General features: G+C 37.1%; 1 protein-coding gene and 1 long non-coding RNA gene across 2 annotated transcripts; both read right to left on the minus strand.

The window, feature by feature from the left end:
• Window positions 1–1,775: 1,775 nt before the first annotated feature.
• Window positions 1,776–4,774, minus strand: LOC132849739 (uncharacterized). Its single transcript, XM_060875584.1, has 4 exons — window positions 4,197–4,774; window positions 3,781–3,955; window positions 3,365–3,486; window positions 1,776–2,165 (listed from the first exon to the last, which is right to left on the minus strand). Exons 1-4 carry the CDS (start codon window positions 4,536–4,538, stop codon window positions 1,845–1,847), a joined length of 960 nt encoding a protein of 319 aa, XP_060731567.1. The 5' UTR covers window positions 4,539–4,774; the 3' UTR covers window positions 1,776–1,844.
• Window positions 4,775–4,878: 104 nt separating this feature from the next.
• Window positions 4,879–5,587, minus strand: LOC132849740 (uncharacterized). Its single transcript, XR_009648923.1, has 3 exons — window positions 5,511–5,587; window positions 5,069–5,205; window positions 4,879–4,938 (listed from the first exon to the last, which is right to left on the minus strand). It is a non-coding gene; the product is annotated as an uncharacterized LOC132849740 (long non-coding RNA).
• Between the last annotated feature and the right edge of the window lie 8,614 nt (window positions 5,588–14,201).

Here is a 14,201-nt window from a genome sequence, read left to right on the forward strand (position 1 = left end):
GAATCAGGTTTCTACCTGGATACAAGTGTTTGAACAAGTCATGATGTTCCATTATTAAATGCTTCAAATGCACAGTCATGCCTAGTGTAACAGATGGAGAGAATATGATGTTAATTATCTGCAGTAAGAGCAACAGCAAAGTCCAGTTCTGGTTTCCTTCTGGCACAATGTCACCAAAAATCAAAGGAATGTTTCTTACCAGACAAAGAGTCTGAATAGAGTTGAGTTCTATATTATTGCCTATACTGTCCAAGTTGACCCTTGTCGGACGATTTTTGCGCTCCAAGTAGCCATAGTCAAAAGCATAGATTCGTGACAAAAGACCAGGTTTTGACAAAACATTTTCAGAGAGATATTCTAACAGTAACTTTATCTCATACTGAGCCACCCCTTCAAGTATGTCATGCATTATGTCCAAAGAAAAGTTGTAGCAAACATGAAAGTACTGTAGGCTGTTAAGAGTTGAATTCTTCTTTAGACCAAACACACATAGCTTTTGTGGATTTGATTGCAACTCACTGCAGTGCATTTCAAAAAGCTCTTTTCCACGCAAAATTATCTTTGGGTCATCCTCTTTGGAAACATTCTGAGAATCCTCTTTTTCAATCAAACACAAACGACAGAATTGACGTCCACTGAAAGACTCTGCAAAACCCATTATTCCATGCATCCCCAAGTTGTCCCCAGTTATCTGACATATAGTGCCATAGACCTTTTCAGATGAAAAAGGCAAATCAATGCCATGACTCTCCAATATTTTGATGTCATCAATCAGAGGCTGTAAAATAGGATCAAAGCCATATTTTTTCACATCTTCTGTGTGAAACAATGCAACCAAATGAATGTTCATCAATACAGAGTTTAACTTTGGAGGCAGATTTCGGAGGACAAAATAGAGAGCACCAACTTTGTGAACACCACGTTTTAAACCCAGTGGGTTAGCAGTCTCAAAGTCATCATAGTAAAGCTGAATTTGTAAAGAAGTCTGTGTTTTTGAGAACAATGGATGTGACTTAAAATAACTTCCATCACAAAAGTCTTCATATCTGTCTTTTGATACACATGGTTTTGCAAGTAGTTCACAAATATAAGAATTGCGGCAGATAAATTTAATGGTTTCCAAAATTGGAATGTAAACAAAAGTGTCTTTCACTGGGACCTGATCATAAGTACCTGTATTTTTATTTTTCCTTGTATCAAATCGAACTCCTAAATTTTTTTCCACTGGCTCCACAATCCCCCATTTCTTGTTGAAATACTTAATTCTTTATTTTCAGTATTAAAACTCACAAATGGGTTTTCAAAATTCTCAAAACCCTTTTCCAACGTAGATCTTACAGGGTTATCTTTTGGCACAGTGGACAGTATTTCTTGCTTTACTTGGGAGTGCAGTCCACCAGCAAGTTCTTCCAAATCACTAACAATTGATGTAACTACACTATTTGCCATACCACTACCATGGAGTTTGGCAATAATTGTAGCACAGATATCTTTTGTGTTTTCTGTGATACTTTGACCAGATCCATTGTTGTCAAAATACCCAGCATCAGGGCTCTGCACAACACTTGTTCCTGCAACTTCTGTACTATTTCGTAAACTCAGAAAATCAGCCTGAAATGACTCTGAGGTTTCTGCATCACCACTTTGACAATAACCCTTATCATGCACACTAACTAAATGGTTTTTTAAACCTGAAAATGTTGAAAACTGACGCCTACAATGATCTTGTGCACAAACTAACTTAAACTTGGTGCCTGGGTAGAAACTGTGGCCAATTCGCAAATGAGTTATTAGGCCCTGGCTGGTAGCATGCACTGCTTGACAAATGAAACATTTGAACATATTCATATGTCATTCAAAAGTTTTGCCCGCAACTCACGAACTCTTGGAGACTCATCTGTTGTGGTAACATCAATGTTGTAGACAGTTGTCTGCAGAAAAGTGTAGAAATGGACCAGGGACTCATCATAAGACATGTTGAACACATAGTGGGATTTAAACAGTTCATCAAAAGCACCCAATGAGTTGGTGGCTTGGCAGAGGATGAGCTGTTTGTCAACGGCGATGTAGAAGGTATCAATCGTCTTCTGGGTTCGGCCAACTGCAAGGATGTATGGTTGTTTACCCTCTCTTTCCTGCACATATTCAGTGATGCTGCAGCATGACTAAAAGAAGAAAAAAAAATTATAAATGTGTACACCTTCAAGTGAATCTGGTACTTGCTGGTCCATGTTAATGTAATAGACTTTGTAAACTGACCCTGTGATTTGAGATTTGCTTCACTGGATAAAACATTCCTCCCAAATAATTGGGACATACTGGTCAGTAATACCCATTCATTTGAAAGGAACTAGACTTAGTCTGTGTTACCGGTGTTCAGCCGCAACACCGGTTACGTGCACTTGACAACGCGGCCCCCAACGTCGTTTTGATTTTGTATAGTCTTCTCTGTACTGGCACCAAGGTGGTGGAACGAACTTCCCCTAGAGGTCCGGACAGCTGAGTCACTGGCTATTTTCAAGCGGCGGTTGAAGACCTACTTATTCAGGAAACACTTCAACTAGCACTTCTTTCCTTATCTTTCGCATTTAAAAAAAAACACACCTTTGACACTTTTTCATTGTAACTTTGAACAAATGTTTCAAACTCATGGTATCTTAAGTATGTAACTTAGTGAGCCAGCATTAATGTATTCAATGTTAGAGATTTAAGCACTTATGTACGTCGCTCTGGATAAGGGCGTCTGCCAAATGCTGTAAATGTAATGTAATGTAATGTATAGTAATAAAAATCATTTAGTTCAGTTAGAACTTACACTACAATTAAAAACTGTACGTGTCTGCTCCATACAGTGTAAGATGAACGAGAGTTGCAGCACAGATCAACAGCAGGAGTCAGATTTCACCTCACAGTCTGACAAGACGATGGTGGAAGATTTGGTTTCAAAGCGAAACATTAAAGCGCATATTTAAGCGAGTTTGTCTTTATACTTTAAGAATAATAATTAACCCAACATTCAAGCATATGATACGCAATGGGTAGGGGTGTGGGGTAGGGACGTATTATATGTATGCCACAAGTGCATATGCAGAAGTGCATTCAGAAGTGCAAGAAAAGTAATTTCTGAAGATCAATAGAACGCCACATAGAAACAGAAAACCGTGCTATTGATACGCACTTTCATGAGATCGGTCTCTTCATTCTTATAAAAGTTGAGCTTCACGCTCACACGCGAGTGAAATGGGCACTGTTATGAATGCCCGTGCGGCCATGCTCATTTTACTTTCTAGTAAATCTACAGTAGTAAGTGCATATAACTAAAAAAATGTCTCATGGAATTTACAAATGAGGCATAATAGTGTACCTTATGAAAGTGCACCATTTTGTCCACTGCATCACTTGGACTTATTTTGGTCCTCTTCCGTCCAGCTGTGGGTGGCAAGAGATAGAGAAGAAGCAGCAAAGAAGCGATGTCACTGTCCCAGTCTATCAGGAGGAAAAACAAGGCATTAATGTCTAATAGGAAAAGATAAAACTAGCTAACTAATTTGTATTATGAACCAGTGTTTCCGCTACATTCATTCTGCCGTGGTGGTCCGCCACACCAAAAATCATAACGCCACAGCTGCAGCTTCAAAGTGAGGTCCGATATTGTGTATTCTATTGTGTTATGTTTAAGCCCCACTAAAAGCATAAAAAACATTCTTGCTGGAGTTTATTGTGCTTTCTAAATCATATTCCTTTCACAACACTGTGAACCATGCATGCTGTGTAGCTTACCCGTTTCATAGTTCTCTGCGAGTTTCTCAGCAGATTTTAGAAGTCGGCACAGCTCAGTTGTCTGAGTCAGTTTTTTGGCCTCTTTGATGACCTTGGGCTTGAATGAGGTGTCCCACTTCTCAAGCATCTTGGAGGCTGTTTCAGCACCAAACAGCAGCAGGAAGTCTTGATTCACCTGTTGATTATACACAAGCATATATATATGATGGCAGGGCTCAGTGCATTGTTAATGGTGCGCTTAATGATTTTTATCAGCGTGTGGTATATTAAACCAGTGTAAATCAGAATAAAGATTTTGGAAAAAAGAATACAATCAATTAGACAGGAATATAAATGATTAGGTGTATTCATGGCTAACATCCAGCAAAACACTGGATACTAAAACTTCATTTTAATAAAAGAAATATACAACTCACCAGTCCTTTGACATCTAAAAAACGTGGAAATGTTTTGAAGACATCTGTGCTTCTTTGTGGGTCATGCACTAGGTCCTGACGGTGTTGAAATGTCATCTTCATCTTCTGAAATACACTTGCTTCATCAGGAGAGTGAACAAGAAATGAAATGGCCTCCCTGCAGGCATCTCCATCAAGCTGCTGAGGCAGTGTGTTTGCTGATCTTCGGCGCTTTGGTCCTTGTGCTTGATGCACTGAGGCTTCCTTGACTGGCCGTTTTCCTGAAGTCCTGGAAATGGTTTTGAGGCGCCATGCTAAATATCCAGTGCCCTTTTCCCCATCATAGAAATGCTCCTGTTCCATTTAAATGAATAAACACAAATACTCACAAAATTATCTTACAGAAAGTGCAGATGCAGCATTGTGAAACAAAAGAACAATTAATTATTTAATAGATTTTCTTTTTTCAAATTAATGTGCAATATCCCTATAACCCAAGTAATTTTAAAAATAAGGGCACTATCATCAATATTATTGTTGATTATTGTTGAATTTTGAAATCGTTTCACTTTTATAAGCAACTGTAATTATTTTATAATGAAAACTACAATGCCAAAGCCCTTTTCTGTAAATCTGGTGCTGTTTTCTTAATAAGGTTATAAAACTTACATAGCCCTTTGGAGAAAAAGGATCCTTCAGGGAGGGAAAGAGTGTAATAATTCCCAGGGCATACTTCTCCTTCTGCTGATGGGAAGGAATCCTACTATAGAGTGAAGAAAGTCAATCTTTAATAATTTTTCTTTATATAGTACAAGAAACATTAGTAATATCATTACAAGATTACAGCTTTTTTTTTTACATTCCCTTGTAATAAAAACCTTTTTAAATCTTACCCATGTTTCTCAGTAATATCACTCGCCAATATGTTGACAAGCTGTCTCCGAGTGCGGTGCATTAGTGAATTTTCTGACTTGTACTCTTCAAGAATATCCTCTCCTCCAGGCTTCTTAAGCAAGGCCTTTTCTACCATCTATTCTCATAACAGGAAAAGGAAAAATAAGTTTTAGCGTTCAATTCTTTCTATTAGATAAAATCTTTAGAAAAAACATACCACAACATGTCTGTATAAACTAAGGCTGAAAGTTCAGATGAATCTCAAAAAACAGCAGTGTTGTCAAAGGTAAAATTCTATGAAGGGGCAAATTAATTACATTTTCTTTGATAAAAAAGTGAGTTTGGAACCAGATGATTCGATTGGTGATAATCTCAATTTAGTGTGACACCTTATAATTGATGGTAAATCAAAATAATAAGTTGTTTTCAGCTCTCAATTACCTCCTTTGCTGCCTCTGACATGGAAGCCTTTGTTGCAGAACTGCTCGTGTCTTCTTTGCTGGATCTATTTCTGCCTGTGGGAATACCCAGTTCTCTAAGGTCACTGTCACTTGAAGAAAGTGATATGGTATCCGTGATGGAAGATGGTGTTGAATGATCTAAAGGAGAAAGCTCTTTAAAAAGAGAGAATTTGATTAACCTAACCTTTTGTGGCTTTATCCATTTTAGTATAAACATTTTAAGTAACCCTAAAGTATTCAGAATATATTCTTAGTAATTAGTAACAAACTTGACCCAACCTTGCCCACTGCCATGTTCGTTCCATAAAGAAAGGTCAATGTCAGCTGCATCAAAGAGCATAGGTTTTCTAATGACACCTACCTTCATCTGAAATGCTGTCACATACTGTCAGGCACATGTCTGGATTGGCCTCCAACAGCTCTAGAAGAATGTCTTCCTCTACTGCTGTGTCAGTTTCATCAAAAATGTCAAGTTGAGTTGCATCAGGAAGCCCAAACTTGTTTTTGACTATCAAAAGAGGTAATGTAACCAGATAAAGTCACCTGGAGCAAGTTTTAAATCATTCCGCTTGTCTTGTAAATGTTAAACTAAAGGAATCTGCAGCAAAAGTATACTGCCATGTACTAACTAATGTTGATGATTCCACTAACTGTCATTAAAAGTAAAGCTCTGCAATTAAAATAAAATATTATGACAACATTTGAATAAACTGTTAAATACAGCCAAAAGTATTTAAATACACACAATCTTGTGCTGTGATTTGTCGCTAAAGTGGCTACATATTTTGTTTGGCCTTTAAAGGATGGCTATTTACCTTCCCTGATGAATTCTGAATAGGTGAAGCCTGAGTGCAATTTGATGTACTTCTTGATACTATGGTATTTCACCTTCAGCAACATGGTAACATCCTAAAACTGCACCTAGTGAAGAAAAAGCAATAAGTGGTTCAATCTTAACTGCAAGGAGATGTTAGCTTGTTTAAGTGGCAAACAAACAGTGAAGATTGCTTATCATATGCAGGAAAAAAATTTAAAAAATATTCTGTTTTGCAACATGATGCTCAGGCAATTTTAACTTTAAACTTCATTGAGAAAACAAGCATTATTAAAAGTTGAAAACTTGTCATTTTGTGGACACTTGTCATTTTTCATACTTTTTATCTTTTTAATCTGTATCATGATGTTGCTGTTCCGGCATACTTTTTAACCATTTAAGCAAGTAAATCACAGCAGAATTAGTTTATTTTGGGTTCTTACCACTTGTATGCATCCACCATAGACCAAACTATTTAGAGAACGTATATTTTAAAAGTAGTTTGCTTGTCTTGCGGAGGGAACTGATATACTGTAGTATGTACGTTTTTAAAATCTTCATCACGATGTTTGTATTCCTTCTTAGTTTTAACCAGTTTATTGTTATTAAAAAACAGTTAAATCTGAACCTCAAGTAACGTTGGCGCTGGAAGCAGCAGACGAGAAGGCTTATGCTGTTAATTATGATGTTAATAATTCAGACATTTGATTGCCCAACCTGGGTCTTGCACAGCTAAACAAAGCAGTCGGTATTTCTGCCATATTGATGGCGGAAATAAACGCTGTTGGGGCGTACAAATCTACACCATCGGGCATGGGCGTAAATTTCATTTAACAGTAGGGGCGGGGACAATAAATATTAATTTTCTCATGAAAATTTTTGAAGGGGGACACAAATAATACAGTGTAATTGTACTTATAAAGATATAAAGATATAATGTCCCACAGTGAAAAACTTTGCTTTTATCATTATTATTGTTGCATGGAGACTGCGTCATTATGGTTATTTTCAAAGTTTTTCTTTGGCGTGTTAGTCGCAGTGCACTATGCAACAAGCTATTGTAAACAAGCTAACGTTAACTAGATAATACATTTTAATCGCTAATATAGCAGATTCATGGAAAATTACATCGGTAATCAGCATTTTTGCCGCAACTAATTTATGAATGAGTCTGCATCAACTACATTAAAGAGAAACACTTTATTTAAAGTGAATAAAATCCCCTACTTAATAGAGTTGAACATTAATTGAGCCGCAGCCACACACCTGACTCGTGTGTGCAGAGTAGGTCATGAACTGGGAAAGCAGGCAGTGGGTCAAACCACTGTGAGAAAGGGGAGGGGGAACTCAACTGTTTATAAATGCATTTTTGCGTTTTTTTTTCTACTTACACAATTATTTAGGTATACATACATATATTTTTCACAATAGAGGGTGCGATATTTAAAAAAAAAAATTGGGGGGGGGACAATCCTCGGATGGGGGGACATGTCCGGGATTTATGCCCATGCCATCGGGTAACGTTAAACGCGAGTAAAGTTAGCGGGATTAAACATGAAGGCCGCGAACGGCGCGAAGCGAAAATGGCCAGTGTGAAGACGCCAAAAGCCTTGTTTAAGCCATCATCACCGACGAAAAATTTGTATTTTCCCTGCGTCACTGCTCGCGGACGTGCACCAAGCATCTTGAAACTGACGACGACACCACATAAAATGGCTTTCATTAAACGTTAGTGTAAAACAATGACTAGACAGTGATTTTCTTAAATGTACTAACACCGTTAAGCACATGTTGTTATATTAAAACACGCTAACGTCATTTTACCGTTTTACAGTTGCTGCACTAACTTAGACTGTTAAAGACTAACATTCTTTATAAATTGGTAAATGTGGTTCTCAACCTTTAAACCGAATATTCCTGACAGAAATGTGCTCTCTCACATCCCTTAACCGTCCGGAAAATTAAAAAAAAAGCGACGATCGACTGCATCACACCCCACTTAACGTTAAAACTTGGTTTAATAATGACTAACAACCTTTATAAATTGATAAATGTGATTCTTACCTTTTAAACCGAATATTCCTGACAGAAATGTTCTCTCTCACACACCTTAACTGTCCGCAAATTAAAAAAATAAAAAGCGACGATTGCATCACACCCCATTTAACGTTAAAACTTGGTTTAAATAATGACTAACAACCTTTATAAAATTGATAAAAGTGTTTCTTACCTTTTAAACTGAATATCCCAATACCACACAGTTTTCTTCTGGGCGTTAAGTTCACTGCCTCGGTAGGTGAAGACAATTTCCCGCTCGTCATTGAGCACGAAAAAAAGTAACTCAAAATTAGTGTATGCTCCTTACTCCTTGAAATGACGTCCCCCACAGAGCTTTTTCAGCACTGCAAGTGTTAAAAGAACACACAAATCAACACCCATTCACTCTGAATAATTTACACTGGGAATTTAACTCAAATTAACACTACAGATTTTGCTGTGCATCATTCATTGGTCGCTCTGATAAATACTCCGCACACCTTTCTAGGTAAGTCATCGGATCTTCATCTTCTGTGCATCCAAAGCCCGGGAACTCCAGCCTGACTGCTGCTTTATAAGGAATCGTGTTATACAGTATGTAGATGTTGTTTGACCTACTGGTAATGATGTTGTGAAGGTTTGTGAAGCTATGGGAGTAGACACGGCATTCAGGGCAGAACAAACCATAGACTTAAGCTGAATGTCTCTTCTCGTCATAGAATCCATCATTACCCATATCTTGCATCTGTCCTTCTAATACTTGCTTCACGTGGCTACATTGTTTCTCCATTCTATTTGGAAGCTTTTCTTCAATACCCCGCTGGTTCTGTTCAACCAACTAGGCTTGAGTTGTCATCTGGTTGGTCAATTCTCTAACTTGTTCTTCTATAGTTCTCTGGTCGTGTCATTGAAGATGCTCACGAGTACCTCGCTCAACTCTCCCAATACACTCCATACTGTCTTCTTCCATTTTGTCCATTCTCATGCTTAACTTATTAAGATTTTGTGATTCTCGTCCTACTAGACTTAACTGTTGCTTTTGACACAGTCGACCACTACATTTTAATTTATCGTCTAGATCAACTTCTGGGTATTCGTGGCCTTGTTTTAGAGTGGTTTAGGTTATTTAACAAATAGTACTTTTTCTGTGGGTCTTGCTGGTTTCAAATCCACCACTGTCCCTTTGTCCTATGGGGTTCAACAGGGCTCGGTTCTGAAGCCATTACTTTTTTCACTTTATTTGATTCCCCTGGGATCCATCCTAAGATGCTATGTGTTGTGTTCTCTTTATTACGTTGTTAATTGATAAATGTCCACTAGATGGGGCTATTGTGTGATAGATATGAAAGTAGGCAGGCAAGGGAGAAGAAGGTTGTGCATGCTGAAAATGTAGAGTAAAGAGGCCTGTTCGGTACTCGGTGTGTTTTCTTTTTCTTTTAAGTGAATACACACTATGTGATTTCCTTTCACTGCTATACAGACACCCAGATTTACATACCAATAAAGTAAATAGAGGGTTTCTCTTTTTCATATCTTCTTGCATGTCTTAACGACATTAAGGCTTGGATGGCGTTGAACTTCCTACATTTTAATGATAACAAGACAGAGGTGATGTTGTTTGGCCCAAGTGGTTCCTGTAAGTTTCCCCCTGTTGACCTAGGTTCCTTAGCCTCATATGTTAGACCCCTGATAACTTATCATGGCTTTAAAATGGACCCAGACCTTAAATTGGATATCCAAATTGGAGCAGTGGTGAAATCTAGCTTTTTTCATCTTAGATACTTGGCAAAAATAAGAAATTTGGTGACCAGGCAACAGTTTGAGATGGCAATCCATGCCTTTATTACATCCCATCTTTATTATTGTAATTCATTTTATGTTGGTTAGGGTTATTGTTAGTCTTCCTTGTCTCGCCTCCAACTGGTTCAAAATGCAGCTGCATGCCTTTTAACTGGACACAGAAACATGACCACATTACAACTCTTTCACAAAAGTTCCATTTTGAAGTTTGATTCTTCTTTACCACACCACTGCCATGTTTCTGAATGTGGTGCAGTTCTGTTCAGCCCGATTTAAAGTAAAGCTTTTTGCACTATAACCTTCACAGTTCTCTGGTTTTCCTTCTCAGCAGTGCAATATTTTTGAGCTGTAGTCCAGATATCTTGAAGATCATAATAGTCTTGCAGACATCCTATAAAGAGATGTAGTTGGAGGGATAATGTAAACATGCACAATTGTGACTTTTTATTCACTTTATTTGTACTATTTTACAATGCCTTCTCGGGGCTGAGTTCTAACATTGCACCTGCTTCACTTCTCAATTAATTTCGCAATTTTATTTCCACTTTAATGTATGATGACGGTTCATCATCAGGCAGGTCTCTGTAATTCTCAGCTATCTCCTGAGTAAATCTCTGCAACACTGAATGCTAATCAAATTTTGGTATTAAATACCTTTAAATATTTATACATTGATAACATTTTTGCATCATCAGCAATTATTGGACAAATATGCAGCATTTTATTACATACATTCAGGTTTGTATTTTTGCATATAGTGCATAACCATTCCATCATATCTTTATTTTGTCTCTCATCACCTTCCCTTTCTATACTCAAAAAAGATACCCTGGCCTTTGTTATCCTACCTGCTAGAAGACTAATGCTGTCTAATTGGAAATCACCAACATCTCCCTCTCATTTCTAATGGGTTATACTGTAAATACCCTTATTTTGTTAATTTGGAAAACATTAAACTGTCATTAATATCCCAACACTTTTTTGTGGAAATTCTGTTGTGTTTTAATAATACAAGCATAAGGGTAATTAAAAAGCTAAAATTCGGTGCGGCTTAACCCTAGATTGGGTCATAAGAGATTTGGGGCTCATCAGGGATATCTTTATATTTGGTGTATGGTGTGTTGGTGTATTGTGTCTGTGGTATCATGGCATATGATTTAGTTACGTTTACTCTGTGTCCTTCTTTGGAAGATTTTGATAGGTGCAGGAAGAATAATCTGCTTTTTTCAATGGGTCAGTTTGCCATATAGCTAGCAAAAAAGGTAGTCAAAGTTGCACTACTGTATATGACACACCTGTGGCTCAAAAGGTCCTACCTGAGCAGGAAGCCTACCCAAACTCCCCACATTCCCGGCAGAGTGGAGGCCATGATGGAGCCAGACTGAGGTAAGTCTTGTGTAGCCTCCAGCTGGTGTGGTAGATTCGAGTTTGCAGCTTGAGCAAAAAGAGCTTGAAGTGAAGATTAAGCAGCAAGAGTACCATAATGCAGCTGTTACTAAATGCTTACTTTGCAGTGTCAGGAATGGCTGGGATTATTCCCTGCCTGGAAACTATTTAGACATTCTGGCAGTTTTTGTGTGTCTTGTACCATGTGCCTTTGTTTTCGTTTTGTCCTTAATCCATTCCCACCTCTGCACACTTGTTCCTTGTGTTTCTATGATTTCCTCCACTATTTAATCTTGTTGTTTTGTGCCTGTTGTTTGCTGAGTCCTTGTCTCTTGTTCCTTGTCTTTGGTTTGTTGTGGTTTTCTGTTTACATGTTCCTAGTGTTTATAGTCTTTGTTGTTTTTCCTCATTAACAAAGATAGTGCCTATGCTGTTAGTCATTCCATCTAGATCATTTGTGTTTATGGGTATAGTAAGAAGTTAAAACAGATCACTTGTGAATAGCATGAAGTACTGATCATCACTTTGAGGTAGAATAGGTTTTTTGGCTCTTTAAGTGACCATTGTAGGGATTTTCCTTTCTCTAATGAAAGGGTACCAACAATTTTGTCTATGTGTATATAACAAATTGTGGTTGTATGGCTCTGCACAAAGTTGTAGCATCTTTATGCAAATATTATGACAAAGAATGTCTGGGGTTTAGGTTTCAACAGGGGATGAAGTCTAAACTTCTGTTTTTCAGGAACAGAAATCTGCTTAATTGTTCAGCTAATCTGTAGCTGGATTTTAAATTTTCATTTGTTATTATCAAAAAAAAAAAAACACTAGCACTATAGCTTGAGTGTTTGATTGCATCTGGTGACTCAATGCAAATGTAAAGTTAAAGTGTGCATCTGATTTCCCATTCAAATCTGTCAAATGTAAAAGAACAAAGAGAGTCTCTTCTAAACAATGTAATCTTAGTTTCTGTTTCTGCTTAAATATTTAAAAATATTAAAAAGTTTTCTAGGTTGAACAGAAAGATGCTGAAATGTTCTGCCAGATTTTTTTTCTTATAATTAGAATAAGAATTTCATTCAATTTCATACATTTCATTAGTGTGATTATTCTGTTTAACATAGATGAAAGTGGTTTGATCTAGATAATCAGATCTTCATACTTTGAACTATTATTATTATTATTATTATTATTATTATTATTATTATTATTAATGTTGTTGGTTGTTTTTAACTGAAGTGGAAAACTGAACAACAAGGTGAACAGATTATTTTACAATGGCTAGAGCAGTACATTTCCTGCCTATTCATGTAGGTTATTCTCTTGAAAGGAATGTTTTAATGTGTACGTAGCAGAGAAATAAAATTATTTAAATAGCACTACAGCTTACGTGCATCTGGTGACCCAAGATCAATGCAAACTAATGTTAAAATGTAGCTTTGGGTATTACTTTCCCATTCAAATAAGTCGGATGGGCTCTTAGGAAAAATGTAATCTTAGCTTTTACATTACCTTTTAATAAGTTACAGAAAACCCAACCTCCAAACATTTATTCATAAATACACAAAATGCCTCCATTAAATTATTCTAGAAAACTAATCCCCAAACATCTATTCACAGGTACACAATGTTTTAGCATATTATTATAAAAAAATAAAAGGTACATAATTAAACAACACCTGCCCTAATTTCTATCAATCAAAACTATTTACTGTTATATTAAGGCTAAAAAGTGATGACCCAGGTTAATCATACTACATACTACAGTATCTAGAATATTCTGAATGCTTTATTGAAGAATGCTTCTTGAGAGAGATATTCTTCTTGTTCCAGAGAAGATTGCAGAGAGTTATCTCTAGAGAAAGAAAAAAAAAATGTTTTTAACATATACAGATTTAAATAAACATTAAAGGAGATATTGACTGTTATTTAAACCTTTTTTATTGTAAAGTCTTCAGTGCTGGTCTTAAAATTCTATTAATAATCCTGCATTATTACATTAATATTCAAACTAACACATTTCTGGTTGATGTTCTGAATGTTTAATACTCACCATCAGTGATAGCAGAGAAAATTAAGCTCCTCATTGCAGTCTCTGTTCTCCCAGACTGATGTGTTGAAGTTGAAGGCACCACAGCTATATGGCTGGATTGGGCAAAGAGGTACTGATACCTGGCCCCCCAACAGCACCCCGTTCACCCAGAACCATTTTCCATCAAGGAATCGCAGGCCTATCCACATAGTGGCTGCTTGAGTTTCTGTTTTAAGCAATGTCTGATAATATTGAAGCGATTTATCTGATTCCATAAAAGCCAAGCTAGTGTATTGAGTCCTGCAATGCTGAAGAGCCATCTCCCAGGTTTTTTTCTCATTCACAAATATGAAACTCCTAGAACAAATGGAACGAAAATCTCTATCACAGCTAGTATCACCCCAGCCATTTTGATCCATAACAACACAATTCTCTCCTGCATTCATATCATTGGGCTCACTAGAGGACCACTTTGTGAAATTTGATTTATCTCCATCAGTCCACGTCCAGTTGTTGACATGTGGTGCAGGTCTGATCAGCCCATTCCAAGCTAGGTCTTTTTCTATAACCGCCACAGCTTTGTTGTTTTCCTCTTCAGAAGTGAT

The sequence above is a fragment of the Tachysurus vachellii genome, chromosome 8 (genome assembly GCF_030014155.1).
Source record: "Tachysurus vachellii isolate PV-2020 chromosome 8, HZAU_Pvac_v1, whole genome shotgun sequence".
Taxonomy (NCBI): Eukaryota; Metazoa; Chordata; class Actinopteri; order Siluriformes; family Bagridae; genus Tachysurus; species Tachysurus vachellii.

Coding starts and splice junctions, on each gene's coding strand:
- LOC132849739 (XM_060875584.1), bottom strand. CDS start 4,538: ATGGAACAGGAGCATTTCTATGATGGGGAAAAGGGCACTGGATATTTA. Junction 3,956..4,196: donor TTTTAGATGTCAAAGGACTG/GTGAGTTGTATA, acceptor TATAATCAACAG/GTGAATCAAGACTTCCTGCT. Junction 3,487..3,780: donor CGCAGAGAACTATGAAACGG/GTAAGCTACACA, acceptor TCCTCCTGATAG/ACTGGGACAGTGACATCGCT.